The 19,056-nt window shown below is 42.9% G+C and overlaps 1 protein-coding gene across 2 annotated transcripts; it reads right to left on the minus strand.

The window, feature by feature from the left end:
* Nucleotides 1-9,868: 9,868 nt before the first annotated feature.
* On the minus strand, nt 9,869-18,529 carry mitfa (melanocyte inducing transcription factor a). 2 transcript variants are annotated; one of them, XM_061687292.1, is made up of 9 exons: nt 18,437-18,529; nt 17,050-17,247; nt 16,844-16,939; nt 16,605-16,713; nt 16,160-16,243; nt 15,765-15,821; nt 15,295-15,370; nt 14,900-15,047; nt 9,869-11,112 (listed from the first exon to the last, which is right to left on the minus strand). In XM_061687292.1, exons 1-9 carry the CDS (start codon nt 18,467-18,469, stop codon nt 10,726-10,728), a joined length of 1,188 nt encoding a protein of 395 aa, XP_061543276.1. In that variant the 5' UTR covers nt 18,470-18,529; the 3' UTR covers nt 9,869-10,725. The 2 variants fall into 2 exon arrangements, with proteins under 2 accessions (XP_061543276.1, XP_061543275.1); XM_061687291.1 differs by having other exon boundaries at nt 17,035-17,247.
* Nucleotides 18,530-19,056: the final 527 nt, after the last annotated feature.

Raw genomic sequence — 19,056 nt, forward strand, 5'->3', positions numbered from 1 at the left:
AGTGAATGGCACAAACAAAATCAATTATCCTTTCCCGAACAGCCATGACTTCAGAAGGAGCGCCAACTATTCACCCAGCCTTTTGTCAAGTAATGATTACTGTATATGCAGTGTACTCAATTATCTTGATACATGAAAAAAAAAAGAGTCTGAGCACGTTCAATGGGAGTTTCAATGTACGTATTTAAATTGCGGGCATACAGTGTATCTAAATCAGGATCATATTCAGATGGAACTTTGTTTGCCATCGCAGCCTGAAATCGCTTCAGTTTTAACAGCGATTTTTTTTTTAAATGTGAACATTCTAGAGTGTCACTATCATTGGGAAGATGGTGAGAAAGAAGTCTGAAAGAACACAAACTCATCCATGTTATTGTATTGTTTTTGTATTGTAGTGTGTTCAGAAAATTGCCCTTAAAATAAACAAAGCTACATCATTAAATTCATAGGCTCATTGGCAGAGGTTGATTCAAATATTGCTTTATCATAATAAATGAATACCGTATTTTAAAATAATTAACACACGCGTGTGCTTTAATGAGAGAAAGTATTTGTGATGGTGATTAATGTCTGTAGGGCCGAAACATTGTTCACTGTTATGCCAACATTTGGCTAAATGACTTCCAATGAGCTCATGACACCTTGGTTAACATATTCCACCTCAATTATATTTCTCTTCAGCTGTGCTCTTATCTGGAACCTTCCCTGGCAATCAGAGGTAGTGTTTTCCCTCAGCCAATTTCCTAGATAATGCAGCTTATCTCGCAGTGCGACTCAACTTGCCAGTGGAATGAGGCTCCAGTCAACCTCATCAGCACTAATTGTGTCCCTGTTAATGCATATTTACAGAATGTCACTTCAGAGAAATCAGCTGTCCATGCTGTCCAATGAGACACCCAGTTAGAGTGGGAACTGACAATTGCTTTTCTGCAAATCAAAATTAGCAAACAAGGTCCTGATAAATAAAGAGTGGCAGAGGGGGGCTGGCCTTTGTTTCTAGGATGTGAGTGGGCCTGGCTTCTTGGTCCCAACATTTGGAGGGATTTTGCTCAGCTCAATGAGAGCTGCGGCGAAGGAATGCTCCAATTAACACACACAAACAAAGCGCTATTGTTGCACTGACACTTGCGAGGTTGCAAATTTGACTCCCTAATTGAATAGAACAATTAGAGCAAATGTTTGGGTGATTCATCCCTCAAGATGTCATCCAATTAAGCACGGGAACACTATTTGATGACTTGAATCGTTCTGCTCAAATGAGCCTCCTCATGTGAACGCAAACACACTAATCTTCTTCTCCTTGTCATAATAGTCAACTAATGTGTTTTGGCCCAAATGTATACAAATGCGATTGAGGACAGAGAGCACTAAGGGTGATACATGGCGATAGGGACCGAGCCGTGCGGCAAATAGCGAAAATCTGTGAATATTTGACACACCGCTGAAAAGGTTTATGATTTCCCATTGATGACACAAGATAGCGGTAAAGCACTACTTTTGTCAAAATGAAACAATTCATTTTAACGTAGTTCCTTGGCACCAAAAGGGCACAAGATGTTGGCAAAGTCCTATTATTGTCGAAATGAACCTCCTCAATTCATTTCAACATAGTTCCTTGGCACCAAGAGGCCACAAGATGCCACCAAAGTAATCATTGTATTGCTTTGGCCTGAGCACAAGAACCCTGAACAAGTGAGTTTTTCAATGAGTATTGCAGGATAGCTTAATGAATAGGTGAATTTGCATAAGGAATGCCCCAATTACAAATACTTTTTTCTGCAAGTAAACGCTGTAATTGACAAGATTTCTACATGAAATTTTATTACACTGTATATATAAGGGGCGGCACGGTGGCCGACTGGTTAGCACATCTGCCTCACAGTTCTGAGGAGCGGGGTTCAATCCCCGGCCCCGCCAGTGTGGAGTTAGCATGTTCTCCCCGTGCCTGCGTGGGTTTTCTCCGAGCACTCCGGTTTCCACCCACATCCCAAAAACATGCAGCGTAGGTTACTTGAAGACCCTAAATTGTCTGTACGTATGAATGTGAGTGCAAATGCTTGTTTGTTTGTATGTACCCTGCGATTGGCTGGCGACCAGTTCAGGGTGTACCCCGCCTCTCGCCCGAAGATAGCTGGGATAGGCTCCAGCACGCCCGCGACCCTACTGAAGGTAAGTTGTACAGAAAATGGATGGATGGAAAATTATATATAAAATGTAAAAATATATAAAAATAATTCAAATATAAAGACCTGTAAATATCAAAATCTGATAAACTTCATCATTTTGCAATGGTCTCTTATTTTCTTTTTCCAGGGCGCTATATAAGGCCTCATCGGTAAGATATTATAATATTAATTGCTTGTAGAGTCCAGTTAGAGTCCAGCTCTGTACTCAGCAACAAACTCAGGGAGTCATTTGTTTTCTTTGACCATCACAGATGCTGCACACTGCATGAGATGCCGGGACATGGGCTCATTTTCTTCTGGTTTATTAATCATCACACGGAAAGCTCCGAGTTACATACAACTTTAGTAGTTAACCCCGTCACCCGTTAATTGACTGCCAAGTGACTTTGAAGTGAAACTGTGTTGATACTGTAAATATCAACCAGGTGCAAAGAGGCCTGGGGGCATATGATCCTATACTTGCATTGGGCAGTGTCAGAGGAGAAAATTCACTGGAAAATAACTGAGATGCAAAATGGTTTCTGAGCGTGAGAGGGGGGTAAATCAGCAAGATAGCCAAGGAAGGCCCAGTTGGGCTGTGCTGGATAAAGGTTGGACCTCAGAGGAGCAGGCAAGGAGGAGCAGAGCCCGGGGCTTACACGCAGATTGAAGGTGAAATCCGACTTATCAGGACAGGAAACGCAGCTCAAAAGGGCCTAACGGCACTAATCCTCACTCAAGACCTGATGATACAACTTCAAAATACCATTGAGAAAATGCCTTCATCCTTTAAATAAACCTGCACTGATGTTTTTGCTGCCTTAAAGAGCAGTAATCCTCAGAGAAGGCAGAAAGCGAGCATTCTCTAAAGCTCTCCTTAACATTCACACTGCTACTTATTGCCCATTTCAAGTGGGAGAAAACACACTCTTCATGAAGCACGCCTTTTACCTTGGAAATGCTTCGGAAGCGATAAAGACTTTAAATGATGCATACTTTTTCCTCCGAATGCTTCTACTGTTGAAATCTCTGTTAACATGGCGCTTCGATCTGCAGGCGTGTGTCTGTTTGTGATAGTGCCGATCATCACCATTTAAGTTCATCTGGAGCCATGTCATCCTAGATCTCGCTTCCCTGGCTGTCCTTTTAAGTTTCTGGCTTTCATTCAGAAAAAAAAAAAAAAAAAAAAAAAAAAAGTCTGCTTGATGGTTTGGAGTCACACACACACACACACACACACTTTCTATTTAGCAGATGGACAAAAAGCTGTCATTGTGCATTTTAATTGGGCTTTAATGGCTGGTTTTTGGGCTTCCACTTGGCTGGAACAGGCCCCATCTGATTATACATTATGACAATATTAAAACAGATGTCGAGACCAATAAAGTAAATTCCTGAAGGACTGTGCGTAATGTGAGTAATTGATCATTTTTTTCTCCCCCCCCTGTGCAAGCCTCTATTTACCAGCATGCTCCTGTTAAACAGATTGCCCCTGCAGTCAGGAGTGGGGCCCATATGGCACAGCAGTTTACTGGCAATTTGACTAAACTGCTGATGAAGTGTTGCTGTTCTTCTGGAGGAAACCTGTTGGAGGAGGAACATTTTACACTGAGCTGGCTTTTAACAGCTCTTACTAAAGTCCAAAAATGTCTTCCGCTGTTCAAACAAGACTGCTAGCACAGGTTGGGCTGTTGCCGTTGCACAGGAAGCCTCCCTTCCCAAATTGGACCTCAGGTTGGCTTCCACATCCTCCAAACAGCTCAGCAAAGAGGGGATGTTTATTATGATGCAAACTTGCCTTGGCGAGATGCAATCACAACACTTGCATCCTGCTTTACTGTAAGAAGACCTGGATGTGTCTCTGTAGAGCACAGAGAGTTTAAATGAGATACATTTGCAAAGGAGAAAAGCTGGCTAATCCCTTTTAACGTTTTGTAATCAACAGCAACACTACAGAACACATGAAGCAATTTTTTTCATCCTCATTTCAACTTGACAACTGTCATCATCTAAACTGATGAATGTTTGTCTGATGCTAAAAATATACTTCACAAATAGCTTGCACAATAAAAACGTATTTAACTTTGTCCTCCTCCTCCTCCCTCGCCTCCTATCCCGACACTTGACGCCAAATGGAGGGATTAAAAGGAGACATGGCAACACTCCAGAGGGGCGTTGGGGGAATAGAATCATCACTCACCTATTAGACTGGCCATGGAGGCAGTGTTGATAATCTTTCCGTATCCTTGGTTCAACATCTCTCTGCCTGCTGCCTAAGGCGGGGATTCAAGGGAAAGAAGCACATTTAACACATTATTATTGCAGTGATACACTTGACAGGCTCATAACACGAACAATATTTGGAAATACTAAGCAACTCAAGCTCACTGGACCTTTTGTAATTAGACCATATTCTTATGAGGTGGAAGGAATACTCGAATAAAAACAAAAAAACAAAAATACATGTACTTGTTTTTCTAAAAAATGTTCTCTCACTAAATGTTTGACTAGTTAAAGAAAAAAAATGTCAAGGTTTTCAATTCAAATGCATTACAATAGAAAAAAGCGTATGAATATTACTGTCACGTTTTATTTCTAGTTGTATTTTAATTTACTGCACGTATGTATGTATTTTAATCATATTGTTATTTCAGCATTTTATCATTTGAAATTGGTTCAAAAACAGAAACACCACTTTACAGTGCACTCACTAATTTTATCTTCTTATTATTAATTTGGAATTTTGTGTAGCTTTTCAGCTGCATGCTCTCTGTTTCACTTAAGTTTACATTTGTAAATAATTGTAAAACATTTATACGAGCTTTTCTTTGCAAATAATTCAAGTGTAAATAAATATCAATGACAACTACAATTAGTTATATTGATATTGAAATGTGAGACCTGACATCACATGACAGCCCCCCTCAAGTGGACATTAAAAGTTGGTACAGCACCTCCACAGTGGTGCCATGATTGTCATCACGAGCTCAGTTCACGTTGATTTCAGCATCGTTACAGCTGATGTGGCCTGTTACCCATTTTGAAACAATGCCATCATCGGACTTGCTGATATCAGCCACAATGGGAATAGAAATGATATCTGAAAACTACAACATGGTAATTGTCCATGAGTCACACAGCCTACTTATTGGAACACAATTAAAGAAGTTCAAATTGATGTATTATGATAAGAAACTTGTTGAAAATCATAACAATCCACAATATGAAATGTAACATTTTTGAAAGATGTTATTTCCAAAGAGATAAAAAAAAATACTAATATTAGAGAAGAATGTCCCTTCCTTTCATAATTTGTGGGGTTTTAATTTCTTCACAAACTCTCCAGTCGAACGGCTGGATCAACGTTTGGCCCTGCAGAATATATGCTTTAGTAGACTGCCATCTGCTGGCTACTAACACTATTTACACTCACGCCGGGCACCCACTGCAGCATTCGTGCTGTGCTTGAGGCCTCCTTCAGATGGAAGGTTAAGGTCACTAACAAAAAAAAAAAGACGTCCAAGCACTTGTAACGTGTGCTCATGTAGTGCATTCGTTGACATTGTTTAGATTTTTGTATACATCAAATAAGGCTATAGACACCGAGTCTCAAGAACATAATTGAAGATGGGCTTAGATTTGGTTATATCTTTTTTATATGGGTATATCATTTTCTACTTTCTCTGACCTGGTCTGATCATGTCCACAGGAGTCAGCTGTGGTTGCCAAATTATTTTTTACTACTACTTTCTTCTACTTCATGATTCTTGCTAAAATCTGTACCAAAATTGCGAATAGTTTATTCAATAGTTTTAAAAAGTTTAAGAATATTGTTGAGATGTTTCAATCATTTTTTAGCGCCGTGAGACAAATTCTGATGTGATTTGGCATGATTGGCTGGCGCCCAGTTCAGGGTGTACCCTGTCTTTCGCCCGAAGATAGCTGGGATAGGCCCCAGCACGCCCGTGACCCTAGTGAGGATAAGCGGTAGAGAAAATGAATGGATGGATAGATGGATGAAAATAAATTGAATTAAATTGAGTTACCAAACCCCTTTTTAAAATAAAGTGAACAACTGAACAATCGTTGAGCAAACTATTTTCGTTAACTTCTGACTTCGAATTTCGCGATCCATGAATTTGTTTTGTATATAATGTGGCGTCAGAAATATTAATTGGGTCTCACTTATCAAAAAGTGTGCAAGATTCGTCGTAAGTGTACCTACACACAAAAGTCGAAAATCAAGTACAACAAAAATAATTCAGGCCAATTTTACGCATACTTGTCGGAAATTTTACCTTAATAACTACCGTCAATTTGGAAAAGTGCAGGTGAATCCCACCCTCTACAGTCCCAAATTCAACTGTATATGGTCAATGCAAAGCACCACACACTCACTGCTATGTAAAGGGTGAATCATGGCGACGAATGAAATAGAAAGGAAGAAATGTAATTCCTCAGACACCGATATCAACGGTGGCGGTCATCCAACTCAGGGGGGGGCATCCAAACAGGTTTGGGTGTGCTTCACATACACTCAGCTCGATGACTAATGTATTGTGATCGGGCATAAAGTCCATCAGCCCCCAGTTCAACACATCGATCAAGAGCACGGCTCTTGGGACTCGAAATCGGCTTATTAGCCAGTCATCATCATGGGCCAGAAAATCTTCGAGAAATCTGAACAATCGCTCCTTCCTAATTCTTGTAACTCTTCCATCTACGTCTTGAGGACTAGGAGTGCCATCATGCAACATTACGCACAGAGGTCACCACAGATTTCTTCGAAGCATTGGATTATGATCCAACCCAAATCGATCGATAAATCAATCAATCAATTAATCTCTGAGGGCAATTTAAAGCCACAAGGAGCAGCATCATTAAAAAAGGACAGAAAAAAATAGACAAAATATAAACTTCATTAAAAAAAATCTATCTTTATTTAATCAATGATTAATGTTTGATATAAAGTGAACGTGTAAGAGCCATAGCCTATTTTGGGGGTTGCAGGGGTGTCAAACAAATTTTTCACGGGCCACCTTGCAGTTACGGTTTCCCTCAGTGGGCTGTTATGATTGTGAAACCATATAAATGTTTAACCGCCTCATCACACTATTACATATAAAAAACAAATTGATGGATAACTAGCTTTGAAATCAAAAGGCAGTGATAATATTTTGTTTAACAATTATTCAAGTGACTCTAAAAAGGGGTTTGGTAACAAACAAAAAAATACTTTATTTTACTTTATTATATATATTTTTTTTTTTTACATACAACAACTTGAAATTTGGTACAGATTTTAGCAAGGAAGTTGGCTCACAGGATTTGCTTTCGCGACCACATGAAATTACAAATAAAAAATTATGGGATTGTGAACGCTTTAGTACAGCTAAGTTATGTAACTAGGGGTGGGACAGTTTATGATAATTGTCCAAACCTTTCATTTCGGTTCACAGGCACGCAAAACTCTCATTTTCTCTCTCTCATTTACTAACGAGGCGAACCGGTGAGCACGCTAGAGCATAAAGTTAGTGCCTAAAATATGACGCCAATCGTTGAATGCACATTAAGTGAAGCGTCGAGATTAAAAAAAAGCGTGGCGATGTTTGCAGGTATGACGAAAGAGTTGGCCTTAGAAGATGCCAGGTGCGTTGTGGGTCTGCTGTGTCGGATCACTTTGCATTACGTGTTATGATCTGTGAACAAAACATTTTATTACCACAGCAATATATGATGCGACTGGAGCAAGATTGTATGACTTGACTTGTGACTTGCTTCAACCAAGTAATGACTCGACTTGGTATCTATCATGCCTTTTTGGGAGCTCAGCACCCCTCAACCTGTGATCCTAGAATCGCTCCTGCTAAGAGGTCTTCTCGATTGTTATACAATCGAGCTTCAATTCACCACCTCACCAAGTGCGTTGGCAAATTCCCTTGTTTCCTTAATATGTGTACACATGGGTCACAGTTTCCTTACTGGTGCGCAACTTTTTCCCTTGAGGTTAATTTTGATAGGTCATATACTTTCTGTGGGAAGTTGTGTGCGCATCTTTCAGGTACTGTTTTATGTGTACGCAACACTGATAAGTAAGATCCCAGGACTGATCTTCTAAAAGACGAATTTCAAATTCAAACAATAAACTCTAAGTTTTCCCTTTCAAAGTATTCCTCCTGGAGTCTAGCACACTATCCCAGCCTTCTCTGCCACAGCTTTATGCATTCCTAGAAGAATTCTTCTGGGATCCTCCAACGCTCTGTTGCCACAGTCATCTTGTTGTTATCCATGTCTTCAAAGTGAGTCCCCTTGAGAAAGAAGGGAAAAAAATTTCCTTTTGGCCATGGCCTGTCGAATGCTCTGCGGGCATTGTGGGCAAGCACATTGTCATGGTGAATAAGCCACGAGTTGTCCTGCCACAACTCTCTCCTCTTCTCACGTACTTGAACGAAGCAAACACCGCGGGATCTCTTCGGAGACACGTTCGTTGATCGTCTGAGGTAAAACTCATAGTTTGTAGTTTACCTTTGATATATGCCCTCTACAATGAGGCCTGAGACAAAAATGAGTTTTCTATTCTAGGCAATGATCTGTTTTTTTGAGGTGAATACTCTATAGAATAAAATAAAAAATAAAAAAACAGTAAAGTAATTGATCATCTATAATGTAAGTACCGTTAATGGACCAGCAGCTACTGCCTCTTTTTAATTATCAGCTAGGTGCCTTTGTCAGAGTTTAAATAAGGAAAATAGCGGCAGGCTGCATTTTATTACCTCGATCTGGGATTGGGTACACGTTTGTGCTGAAGACCAGTTGGTTTTTCAAATGGACAGATGGAGATTCATTGAAAATATTGAAAACATTTGTGTAAAATATGCTCTTGCAACAGCCACGGAAATGTTAGAACTGGTGGACTGCCTGCGATGGGATCTTACAAGTAGACGGTTGGCGGCCCCGGGAGCCGAGCTGAGCGTGGAATGTTCGGCAAAGTGGTTCGGAGGAGTTGAGGAGTGTGGGGGAGCTAGATGGAATTGGAAACTGACATTATTTCTTTATGCTACCCGAAACCAGATGCTGTAGCTGCTTGGTTACTTAGAACTGTTCTCGTGGTAAACGGAAGTGACGTCATGCACGCTGTGATCGTATCATTTGTGATCAACTCGCGAACGGTGACTCCAGACCTCCTCTTTCATTTATAACTGCTTCAGACATCAAAGAGCATGGATGTTTCATCTTTATGTTTCATGGTGTGTTTGTTTGTTTTATATTCTTTTTGTGACAGTGGCCTCTTGGAAAAGTAATTTTGGCCCTCTGTATCTTCCACATATATTGAGGACTGACAATAAATGCTACCATAGCTTTACCATTCCAGAAGTTGGAAAAATATTGCAGCTGATACCTGTAGGTTACTTGTGCTGGTCCAAATCAGCTGATGTGTATGTAAACAATGTCCGTGTCCCCATTAGTTCAGTTCTACCTCGCAAAAGTTCAGCAAAAATTCCAATGGCCAAAATTAATTACAATGACATTGCTCTCTTCACTTACTGGTCACAAGAATGTAAACAGTAAGACGGTTTTCTCTACAGACTAGAGAGTGATAGGAGAAAAAAGTAGCAAAAAAAAAAAACACAAACTGGAGCAAAACTGCTATTTGTTGATAACTTTAATAATAGAGGGCTATCTAGCATACTGTAACATACCAGCAAATAGCAGAATGCACTTTTAAAAAAGCACAACTCAAACACATTAACCTTGTTTGTGCTATCGGGCATCTAAACAAAACAAGACAGCATCTAAACCAAAACAAGACAGCATATATGTGGGTCCTAATTGGTAAACCTTAACGTGTCCATTAAATTAACCGTCTAATCTGTTTATAGTATATGCGACCTGTAGTTACAACCCCATTATGATTTTCGAGTGTGGTGGGAACATATCAATAAGACCTTGCTTCCTCCCTTGTTGCAAACGTTGTTGCGCAAATGCTGCATCACAGTTTACAAAGAGGAGTCGGACATTTCGGGTTAAAATGCAATGCTAAGTGGTTGAGCATGGTTCGCATGGCTTTCACATCACTTGCGAATCGTTCAGTCCAAAACCACCACTTGGAGGAGCTCTCCAACCAGTATATTTGGTCCGCACCAAAGTTTGTTTGTTGTCTTCACACCTATCCAACTGAACTGCACCAAGTGGGGAAACAAACCAGAGGGTACCAGTGTTAATCACCCTTAGTGTAAGAGGCAGGGTATACACTGGACTCATCATCATTGAATTGCAGGACTGACACATAGAGAACCATTCATAGCAATGGATAATCATGAGTCTTCTAGGAAGGCAGAGTCCACGGAGAGTACCCACACAGCCACAGAAAGGTGGCTTTTAAACCGATTGCAACTTAAACCTGGTGCTGTATGGCAGCAGTGTTAAACCTGTGTGCTATTATTGCACTAAATGGTACAACAGTATTTACAATCGAAAAAGATAATTTAAATAGTTAATGATAATGTGCGTCTCATTGCTGAGATGCTACAAACATAAAGTCAGTGAGCTTAAGGCTAAACTAACACTCTTTTTCATCCATACTAGGACTGTGGTGGATATTAACTGAACCATCTGGAGACAGTGAAGATAGTAACGGGTCGCTTGGGGAAATTGGTGACAGTGTATTATCCCTAACCAATTCCTTCATTTTACAGGTCCTGGGGTTTCCGTATGGGCCAGGATCCCCATTATCAGAGGGAATCGGATCAAAGGTAATGGTGCCGTTGTTGAGGTCCAATGTGGTTGGAGGGGACATGTCAGGAGCCGAGCTGTGATGATAGAGCTCCGAATTGCAGTCATCAAGGATAGGTTCCTGTTTAATGACTCGGCCCATCATCTCTGATGTGCAGACCGATGGCGATGATACTATCGTGAGACCGTGAGCACGAGCCTGGATCTCCAACTCCTATGTGAAAGTCAAATAAGATTCAGTCAGGACTGCTCCAAAGCCTAGTTACAACAACAGTGTCCATTTAAATCCGGACAGAGCTTTGAGAAAATAATTGTTTTTTGTGGATCTTACAAATTAGAACTCACTTTTGTCACGGACCACGTTGAAGTTATGGTTACCTTCAAAGGGCTGTTATGAATGTGAAACCATATGTTTAATAACCTCATCATATTATTACCCCCTCCTTGAGCCGTCACCTTGTCGTGGTGGAGGGGTTTGTGTGTCCCAGTGATCGTAGGAGCTAAGTTGTCTGGGGCTTTATGCCCCTGGCAGGGTCACCCATGACAAACAGGTCCTAGGTGAGGGACCAGACAAAGCACGGCTCAAAGACCCTAATGATGACGACAAACAATGGACTCGGGTGCAGTGTGAGCTGGGCGGTGGCCGAAGGTGGGGGACCTTGGCGATCCGATCCCCAGCTACAGAAGCTGGCTCTAGTGACGTGGAATGTCACCTCTCTGGCAGGGAAGGAGTCCGAGCTGGTGTGTGAGGTCGAGAAGTTCCGACTAGATATAGTCGGACTCGCCTCCACACACAGCTTGGGCTCTGGTACCAGTCCTCTCGAGAGGGGTTGGACTCTCTTCCACTCTGGAGTTGCCCACGGTGAGAGGCGCAGAGCAGGTGTGGGTATACTTATTGCCCCCCGGCTTGGCGCCTGTACGTTTGGGTTCACCCCGGTGGACGAGAGGGTAGCCTCCCTCCGCCTACGGGTGGGGGGACGGGTCCTGACTGTTGTTTGTGCCTATGCAACAAACACCAGTTGAGAATACCCACCCTTTTTGGAGTCCTTGGAGGGGGTGCTGGAGAGCGCTCCCACTGGGGACTCCATTGTTCTGTTGGGGGACTTAAATGCTCACGTGGGCAATGACAGTGAGACCTGGAAGGGCGTGATAGGGAGGAACGCCCCCCCCCCCCCCCGATCAGAACCCGAGCGGTGTTCTGTTATTGGACTTCTGTGCTCGTCACGGATTGTCCATAACGAACACCATGTTCAAACATAAGGGCGTCCACACGTGCACTTGGCACCAGGACACCCTAGGTCGCAGTTCGATGATCGACTTTGTGGTCGTGTCATCGGACTTGCGGCCGCATGTCTTGGACACTCGGGTGAAGAGAGGGGCAGAGCTGTCAACTGATCACCACCTGGTGGTGAGTTGGCTCTGATGGTGGGGGAAGATGCCGGTCCGACGTGGCAGGCCCAAACGTATTGTGAGGGTCTGCTGGGAACGTCTGGCAGAATCCCCTGTCAGAAGGAGTTTCAATTCCCACCTCCGACAGAACTTTGCTCATGTTCCGGGGGAGGCGGGGGAGATCGAGTCCGAGTGGACCATGTTCCGCGCCTCCATTGCTGAGGCGGCCGACCGCAGCTGTGGCCGTAAGGTGGTCACTGCCTGTCGAGGCGGCAATCCCCGAACCCGTTGGTGGACACCAACGGTCAGGGATGCCGTCAAGCTGAAGAAGGAGTCCTATCAGGCCTTTTTGGACTGTGGGACTCCTGAGGCAGCTGATGGGTACCGGCTGGCCAAGCTGAATGCAACTCTGGTGGTCGCTGAAGCAAAAACTCGGGCATGGGAGGAGTTTGGTGAGGCCATGGAGAAAGACCTCCGGACGGCTTCGAGAAAATTCTGGTCCACCATCCGACGTCTCAGGAGAGGAAAGCAGTGCACCACCAACACTGTGTATAGTGGGGATGGGGCGCTGCTGACCTCGACTCGGGACGTTGTGAGTCGGTGAGGAGAATACTTCGAAGGCCTCCTCAATTCCACCGACACACCTTCCCATGAGGAAGCAGAGTGTGGGTTCTCTGAGGTGGGCTCTCCTATCTCTGGGTTTGAAGTCACCGAGGTAGTTAAAAAGCTCCTCTGTGGCAGGGCCCCGGGGGTGGATGAGATTCGCCCGGAGTTCCTAAAGGCTCTGGATGTTGTGGGGCTGTCCTGGTTGACACGCCTCTGCAACATCGCGTGGACATCGGGGACAGTGCCTCTGGATTGGCAGACTGGGGTGGTGGTCCCCCTTTTTAAGAAGCCGTCCCCCTTTTTGAGAAGGGGGACCGGAGGGTGTGTTCCAACTACAGGGGGATCACACTGCTCAGCCTCCCTGGTAAGGTCTATTCAGGGGTGCTGGAGAGGAGGGTCCATCGGGAAGTCGAATCTCAGATTCAGGAGGAGCAGTGTGGTTTTCGTTCTGGCCGTGGAACAGTGGACCAGCTCTACATCCTCGGCAGGGTCCTCGAGGGTGCATGGGAGTTCGCCCAACCAGTCTACATGTGTTTTGTGGACTTGGAGAAGGCGTTCGACCGTGTCCCTCGGGGAGTCCTGTGGAGGGTGCTTCGGGAGTATGGGGTACCGAACCCCCTGATACGGGCTGTTCGGTCCCTGTACGACCGGAGTCAGAGTTTGGTCCGAGAGTAAGTCGGACTCGTTCCCGGTGAGGGTTGGACTCCGCCAAGGCAGCCCTTTGTCGCCGATTCTGTTCATAACTTTTATGGACAGAATTTCTAGGCGCAGCCGAGGTGTAGAGGGGGTCCGGTTTGGTGGCCTCAGTATTGCATCTTTGCTTTTTGCTGATGATGTGGTTCTGTTGGCTTCATCAAGCCGTGGTGAGCTCCAACTCTCACTGGAGCAGTTCGCAGCCGAGTGTGAAGCGGCTGGGATGAGAATCAGCACCTCCAAATCTGAGACCATGGTCCTCAGTCAGAAAAGGGTGGCATGCCCTCTCCAGGTCGGGGATGAGATCCTGCCCCAAGTGGAGGAGTTCAAGTATCTTGGGGTCTTGTTCACGAGTGAGGGAAGAATGGAACGGGCGATCGACACGCGGATCGGTGCAGCGTCTGCAGTGATGCAGACTTTGTATCGGTCCGTTGTGGTAAAGAAGGAGCTAAGCCGAAAGGCGAAGCTCTCAATTTACCGGTCGATCTTCGTTCCTACCCCCACCTGTGGTCATGAGCTGTGGGTCGTGACCGAAAGAACAAGATCCCGGATACTAGCGGCCGAAATGAGTTTCCTCCGCAGGGTGTCCGGGCTCTCCCTTAGAGATAGGGTGAGAAGCTCGGTCATCCGGGAGGATCTCAGAGTAGAGCCGCTGCTCCTCCGCATTGAGAGGAGCCAGATGAGGTGGCTGGGGCATCTGATTCGGATGCCTCCCGGACGCCTCCCTGGTGAGGTGTTCCGGGCACGTCCCACCGGGAGGAGACCCCTGGGGACAACCCAGGACACGCTGGAGAGACTACGTCCTTCGGCTGGCCTGGGAACGCCTCGGGATCCCCCCGGAAGAGCTGGATGAAGTGTCTGGGGAGAGGGAAGTCTGGGCATCCCTGCTAAAGCTACTGCCCCCGCGACCCGACCCGGATAAGCGGTAGAAAATGGCTGGATGGATGGATGGATCATATTATTACATCTACACAACAAATTGATGGATAACTAGTTTTGAAATCAGAAGGCAAAGATTTTGTTCAGTTACTGTAAAAAAGTGGTTTGCTTGTAGTATTTTAACGTTATTATTGTTTACATATGACAATTCGAAATTTTGGTACATATTTTAGCAAGAATCATGGAACCTGATGCACATGATTTGCTTTCGCGGGCCACATGAAATGATGTGGCGAGCCGGATCTGGCCCCTGGCATTGAGTTTGACACCTACTGTATGCTTTATACTATAATGTCAAATTCATTGTGGTGGTGGATGAAGGCAAACTACCTTGCTATATTAAGTTTGTTTTGTTAAGCCAAACGGGAAACCACCTGGATACGGAGCATCAGGTGACGATTTGTATGTTCCAGCTTCCGCTGTCTGCACTCAAGCTCTTTGGTCCTCTGCTGCTCCCGCTGTAGTTTCCTTATATAGTCCACTGAGGCTTTTAGAATGGTGCCCTTATTCCAGCGCATATCTCTGGGGTATACAGGAGACAAAAGGTCTAAAGTCAGAGTCAGCTGAGCAGCTGACCGGAACAACAGAGGATTCTTTATGGCCATTCTGAACAAATAAATCATTACACTTAAAGGTCACTTGACTATGTGAAAAGGACATTGACTCAAATCCTGTTAACTGACTAGAACCGAATAGACATACAGATGAAAAAAATTATTGTGTGTGTCTCTGTTGTTGATGACTTGTAATGCATTCAAAACATACTTACAGATCATTTGACTTTGGTATTAAGGTTCCAAGTTCTTTTATACGATCGTTGATATTGAATCTTCGTCTTCGTTCAACTACAAGTTGGGTAAAAATGAAATGTGTCAGTAAACATACTAATTCTTAGAGAACCAAAATTCATAAAATGAACGAAAACTGCCTTTCTTCCAAACAATACCGACAGTATGTGTGAAAATACTGCAACTATCAAATGATAAGTATGAACTATTAAATAGAATGGCACATTTCACATAAGCTTCACTAACATGCAGTGTGTTAGTCGTTGATGTCTATCATAAGAAAAATGTATTTATCCATCCATCCATCCATCATCTATACCACTTGCCCTCATGAAGGTTCAGGGTGAGCTGGGGTGAGTTGGGGCATATCCTAGACTGGTCACCAGCCAAGCACAGCGTACACATCTATTGAACGATTAAAGAATATAGCATAAAACTAAGTAAGACTCACTTAAGTTGTGATTGTCCTTTTTCTGCCGTTCTTTTGCCAGAGCACGAACCTCTGCCTCTTTGAAGCAAAGACAAAATGCGAGATTATTGCTAAGAGGATGTGATCATTAAATCAATAACCACATTGCATGTTTATTTTCTACAAGCTGTTTATGTACACATTTCAAGCTGTTTACTTGCAGATTTGAATACTCGGATACATTGCTACGCTATGCTTCTTATCACGGGAAATGCTCTGAGGACTAGCAGAGCTAAAATTGCATACACAATCCCGATTTAACACGAACAACTGATTCATATTGTGTGCAATTTTGTAATTCACAAAATACTGCAAAATACACACATTCTAATATCCAAATTGAAAACATCTTTTAGAATTTGTTTTATGTTGCTTACCTACTGGAAAGCCATCTGATCTTTGATAGTTTTCATACCGGCCACAGGATCCAGGTTTGCCCAGCACTTGCTTCATGCCAGGAGCTGGAGTAATTATTTGGCAAATAAGTGATATAATATACATCATCGTATCTTGTGCGTTTCTAAATTGCACACAATTTCAACAGTGGGCTATAGTCATGATGCCCTTTCAAAATATTTCAAAATATTTGAAGGGCAGAAAATGCCTAAAATCTTTCTCAGATTTTTTTTATAGGCTTAACCAACAGGGAACAGTTAACTAATGACCATAATTTGGTCATAATGAGGATATTTGTTGCAGTAACGCATTCTGACTCATGTTCACAGGGATTTGAATTGTTCAAACAAGTCCATAAATACCCAAGTCATCTTATAAGAATGTACTAATTGTAGGAATACAGCTGAGTGTTTTTGAGTATTTTACCTGTGTATTCCCTTTTGATGTTTGGTGGGCATGAGTTGCTGATGGCCAGGCCTGGGAGTGGAATTCCTTGGTTGCCGTATACGTCAAGAAGATTACCAGACACAGGTAGCTTTAGGGGAAAAAAAAAAAAAAAAAAATCGAGAATAATCTTCAGCATCCTTTATAATATGACTTTACATTTTTAAAATATATGTAATTAACAATGTGGTTTAAGTAAGAAAAAAAAAGGATCAAATTACTGTGGTGTTTATTTGGAGTCCTTGATCCATAAATCCAAGAACATCTTCATTGTAACTTGACTCCATGCTAATGATATCATCAATAACATCATCCATCTGTAGTATGAGAAAACAAAAAATTCATGATAAAAAAATACTACACACTGTGACGTAAATGTTATCGAGTCATCTAAATGTAATGAAATAATGACCTTTGTTACGCGTACCTCTTTCTCACAGTTAGAGGTGAGGGTGAGATGAGCCATGGGACTGTTGGGGGCACTGCTGCCAGGCCCGGACGGCATGCCGTGTTCGGGGATCTGGCTGGGGCACTGGCCGCCAGTTTTACCTCCCAGGGTGGTGGACAGATACTGTCTCACCTGCTGCCTTTGGTACTTGGTGGGATTTTCGAGATGGGATTGTACCTACATGAAGAAAAGATGAGCCTAAATATTACAAAGCATAGATTTTGGACTAAATCTTTATGCATATATCTCCGTGAATCACAATAATGATTTTCATTAGAATGATGAAACAGGAGCAAGGAATGTGAACAGTGATCCATGTACAGTGCTAGCCATTAGCAAAAAGCTCGCCATTGCAGCGCATCAAAATAGTGGATCAACACCAAGCTTTTAAACCACTAGAAGAAGTTTTTATCTTTTTATCTTTTCAGATTTTATATGTGGGCCTTTTCAGGCTAATCAATTATATGTTCTTAATAGATGCTAAAACTATACAACTTGTGAGGTAATGATACTAATCCATGTTCTATACTGGTTATACTCGCTAAGGTTTAAGGTGAGGTCGAGCCTATCTCAGATGACTTTGAGCGAGAAGGGACTAATCCCTTGCCAAGCCTTGACAATCGCAGGGCGAACATAGACAAACAACCATTTACACTCACATTCACACCTATGGGCAATTTAGAGTCTTCAGTGAACAACATAACATGAATGGTTTTTGAATGTGGGAGGAGAAACCCCACTCATGAAGAGAACATGCAAACTCCACACAGGAAGGCTGGAGCCCGGATTCGAACCCCCAACCACATAACAGAAAAGCACGTTTTCTCAGAGTACTCCGGTTTCCTCCCACATTACAAAAACATGCATGTAAGGTTCACTTGAAGTCTCGAAATTGTGCTTTATTGTGATTGTGAGTGTAAATGGTTGTTTGACTGTTTGTCTGGATATGTGCCCTGCAATTGGCTGGCGACCAGTCCAGGGTGTACCCCGCCTCTCGCCCAAAGTCATCTGGAAATATTTGAGTATTGCACGAAACAAAGTTACAGGTGAAGTTGAACAGACATCGACTCTACGTGAACTCTAGATTAATTTGCTGGAAGTCCCCGCAGAGGGAAAGCTACAAAGCATTGCCTTTGTGTCACATGATCTCTGACTAGTTGGTGATTACACAGAACACAAAAAAGTAAGTAAAAGAGCAGAGTAAAAAAAAAAAAAAGCCTATTACTAAATCCAGATACAGAATATTGCTGTAATTTTATATAAGCATCTGGAATGAAGCTGGTCTGCACATAACACATGAATGCAATTAAAGTTATGAAACATTCACACTATCAGCATTAAAATGATAAAAGTCCAGCCATCTTACCTGATAGTGACTATACTCAAGCATCTCCAACATGATATTTTTTTGCAAATATGTGGAAAACCCCACCGTAGCTACATTCACGGCGTAATCCCGTTATCTTGTTAGCCTAGCATGTGTAAATGTGGGAGCAGTCAGCCTTCCTGGCTAAGTTATCAAGGATTTAAGGCTCATTAGTTATGCAAGTTAAGAAATGGAGGAGGACACAGAAACTTATCCTCCCACTGTTGTGGTGTTCCTGCTAAACTATGAATTTATGTCTTTATGGAGCCTGTTTGACGTCACCACTTTTAGCTCACAAAGAAGTCTTTTGATTATTTGGCCGGTAGTCTGCGAACTAAAGCTAGCCTAAGGCCAACTAACATTTATTCTTTAGTTCTGCTCATCAAGCATAGAACATTGTTTGTTCTGATCATCAGGAGTACAACTGAGTGCTACTGTTCTCCTACAAACCAGACATACCAAAACCAACTAATGTATGGAAGGTTTAAAAAAGCGCCCAGTTGTGTAACCATGGTTAACCAACATTTTAATGTTGGAAAGTTTAAAGGTGAAATACATACGGGGGTGGCGATTTTTAGGTGGATAAAAACATCGCTAGTTACTTATTACTTATACTATAT

The sequence above is a fragment of the Phycodurus eques genome, chromosome 10 (genome assembly GCF_024500275.1).
Source record: "Phycodurus eques isolate BA_2022a chromosome 10, UOR_Pequ_1.1, whole genome shotgun sequence".
NCBI lineage: Eukaryota > Metazoa > Chordata > Actinopteri > Syngnathiformes > Syngnathidae > Phycodurus > Phycodurus eques.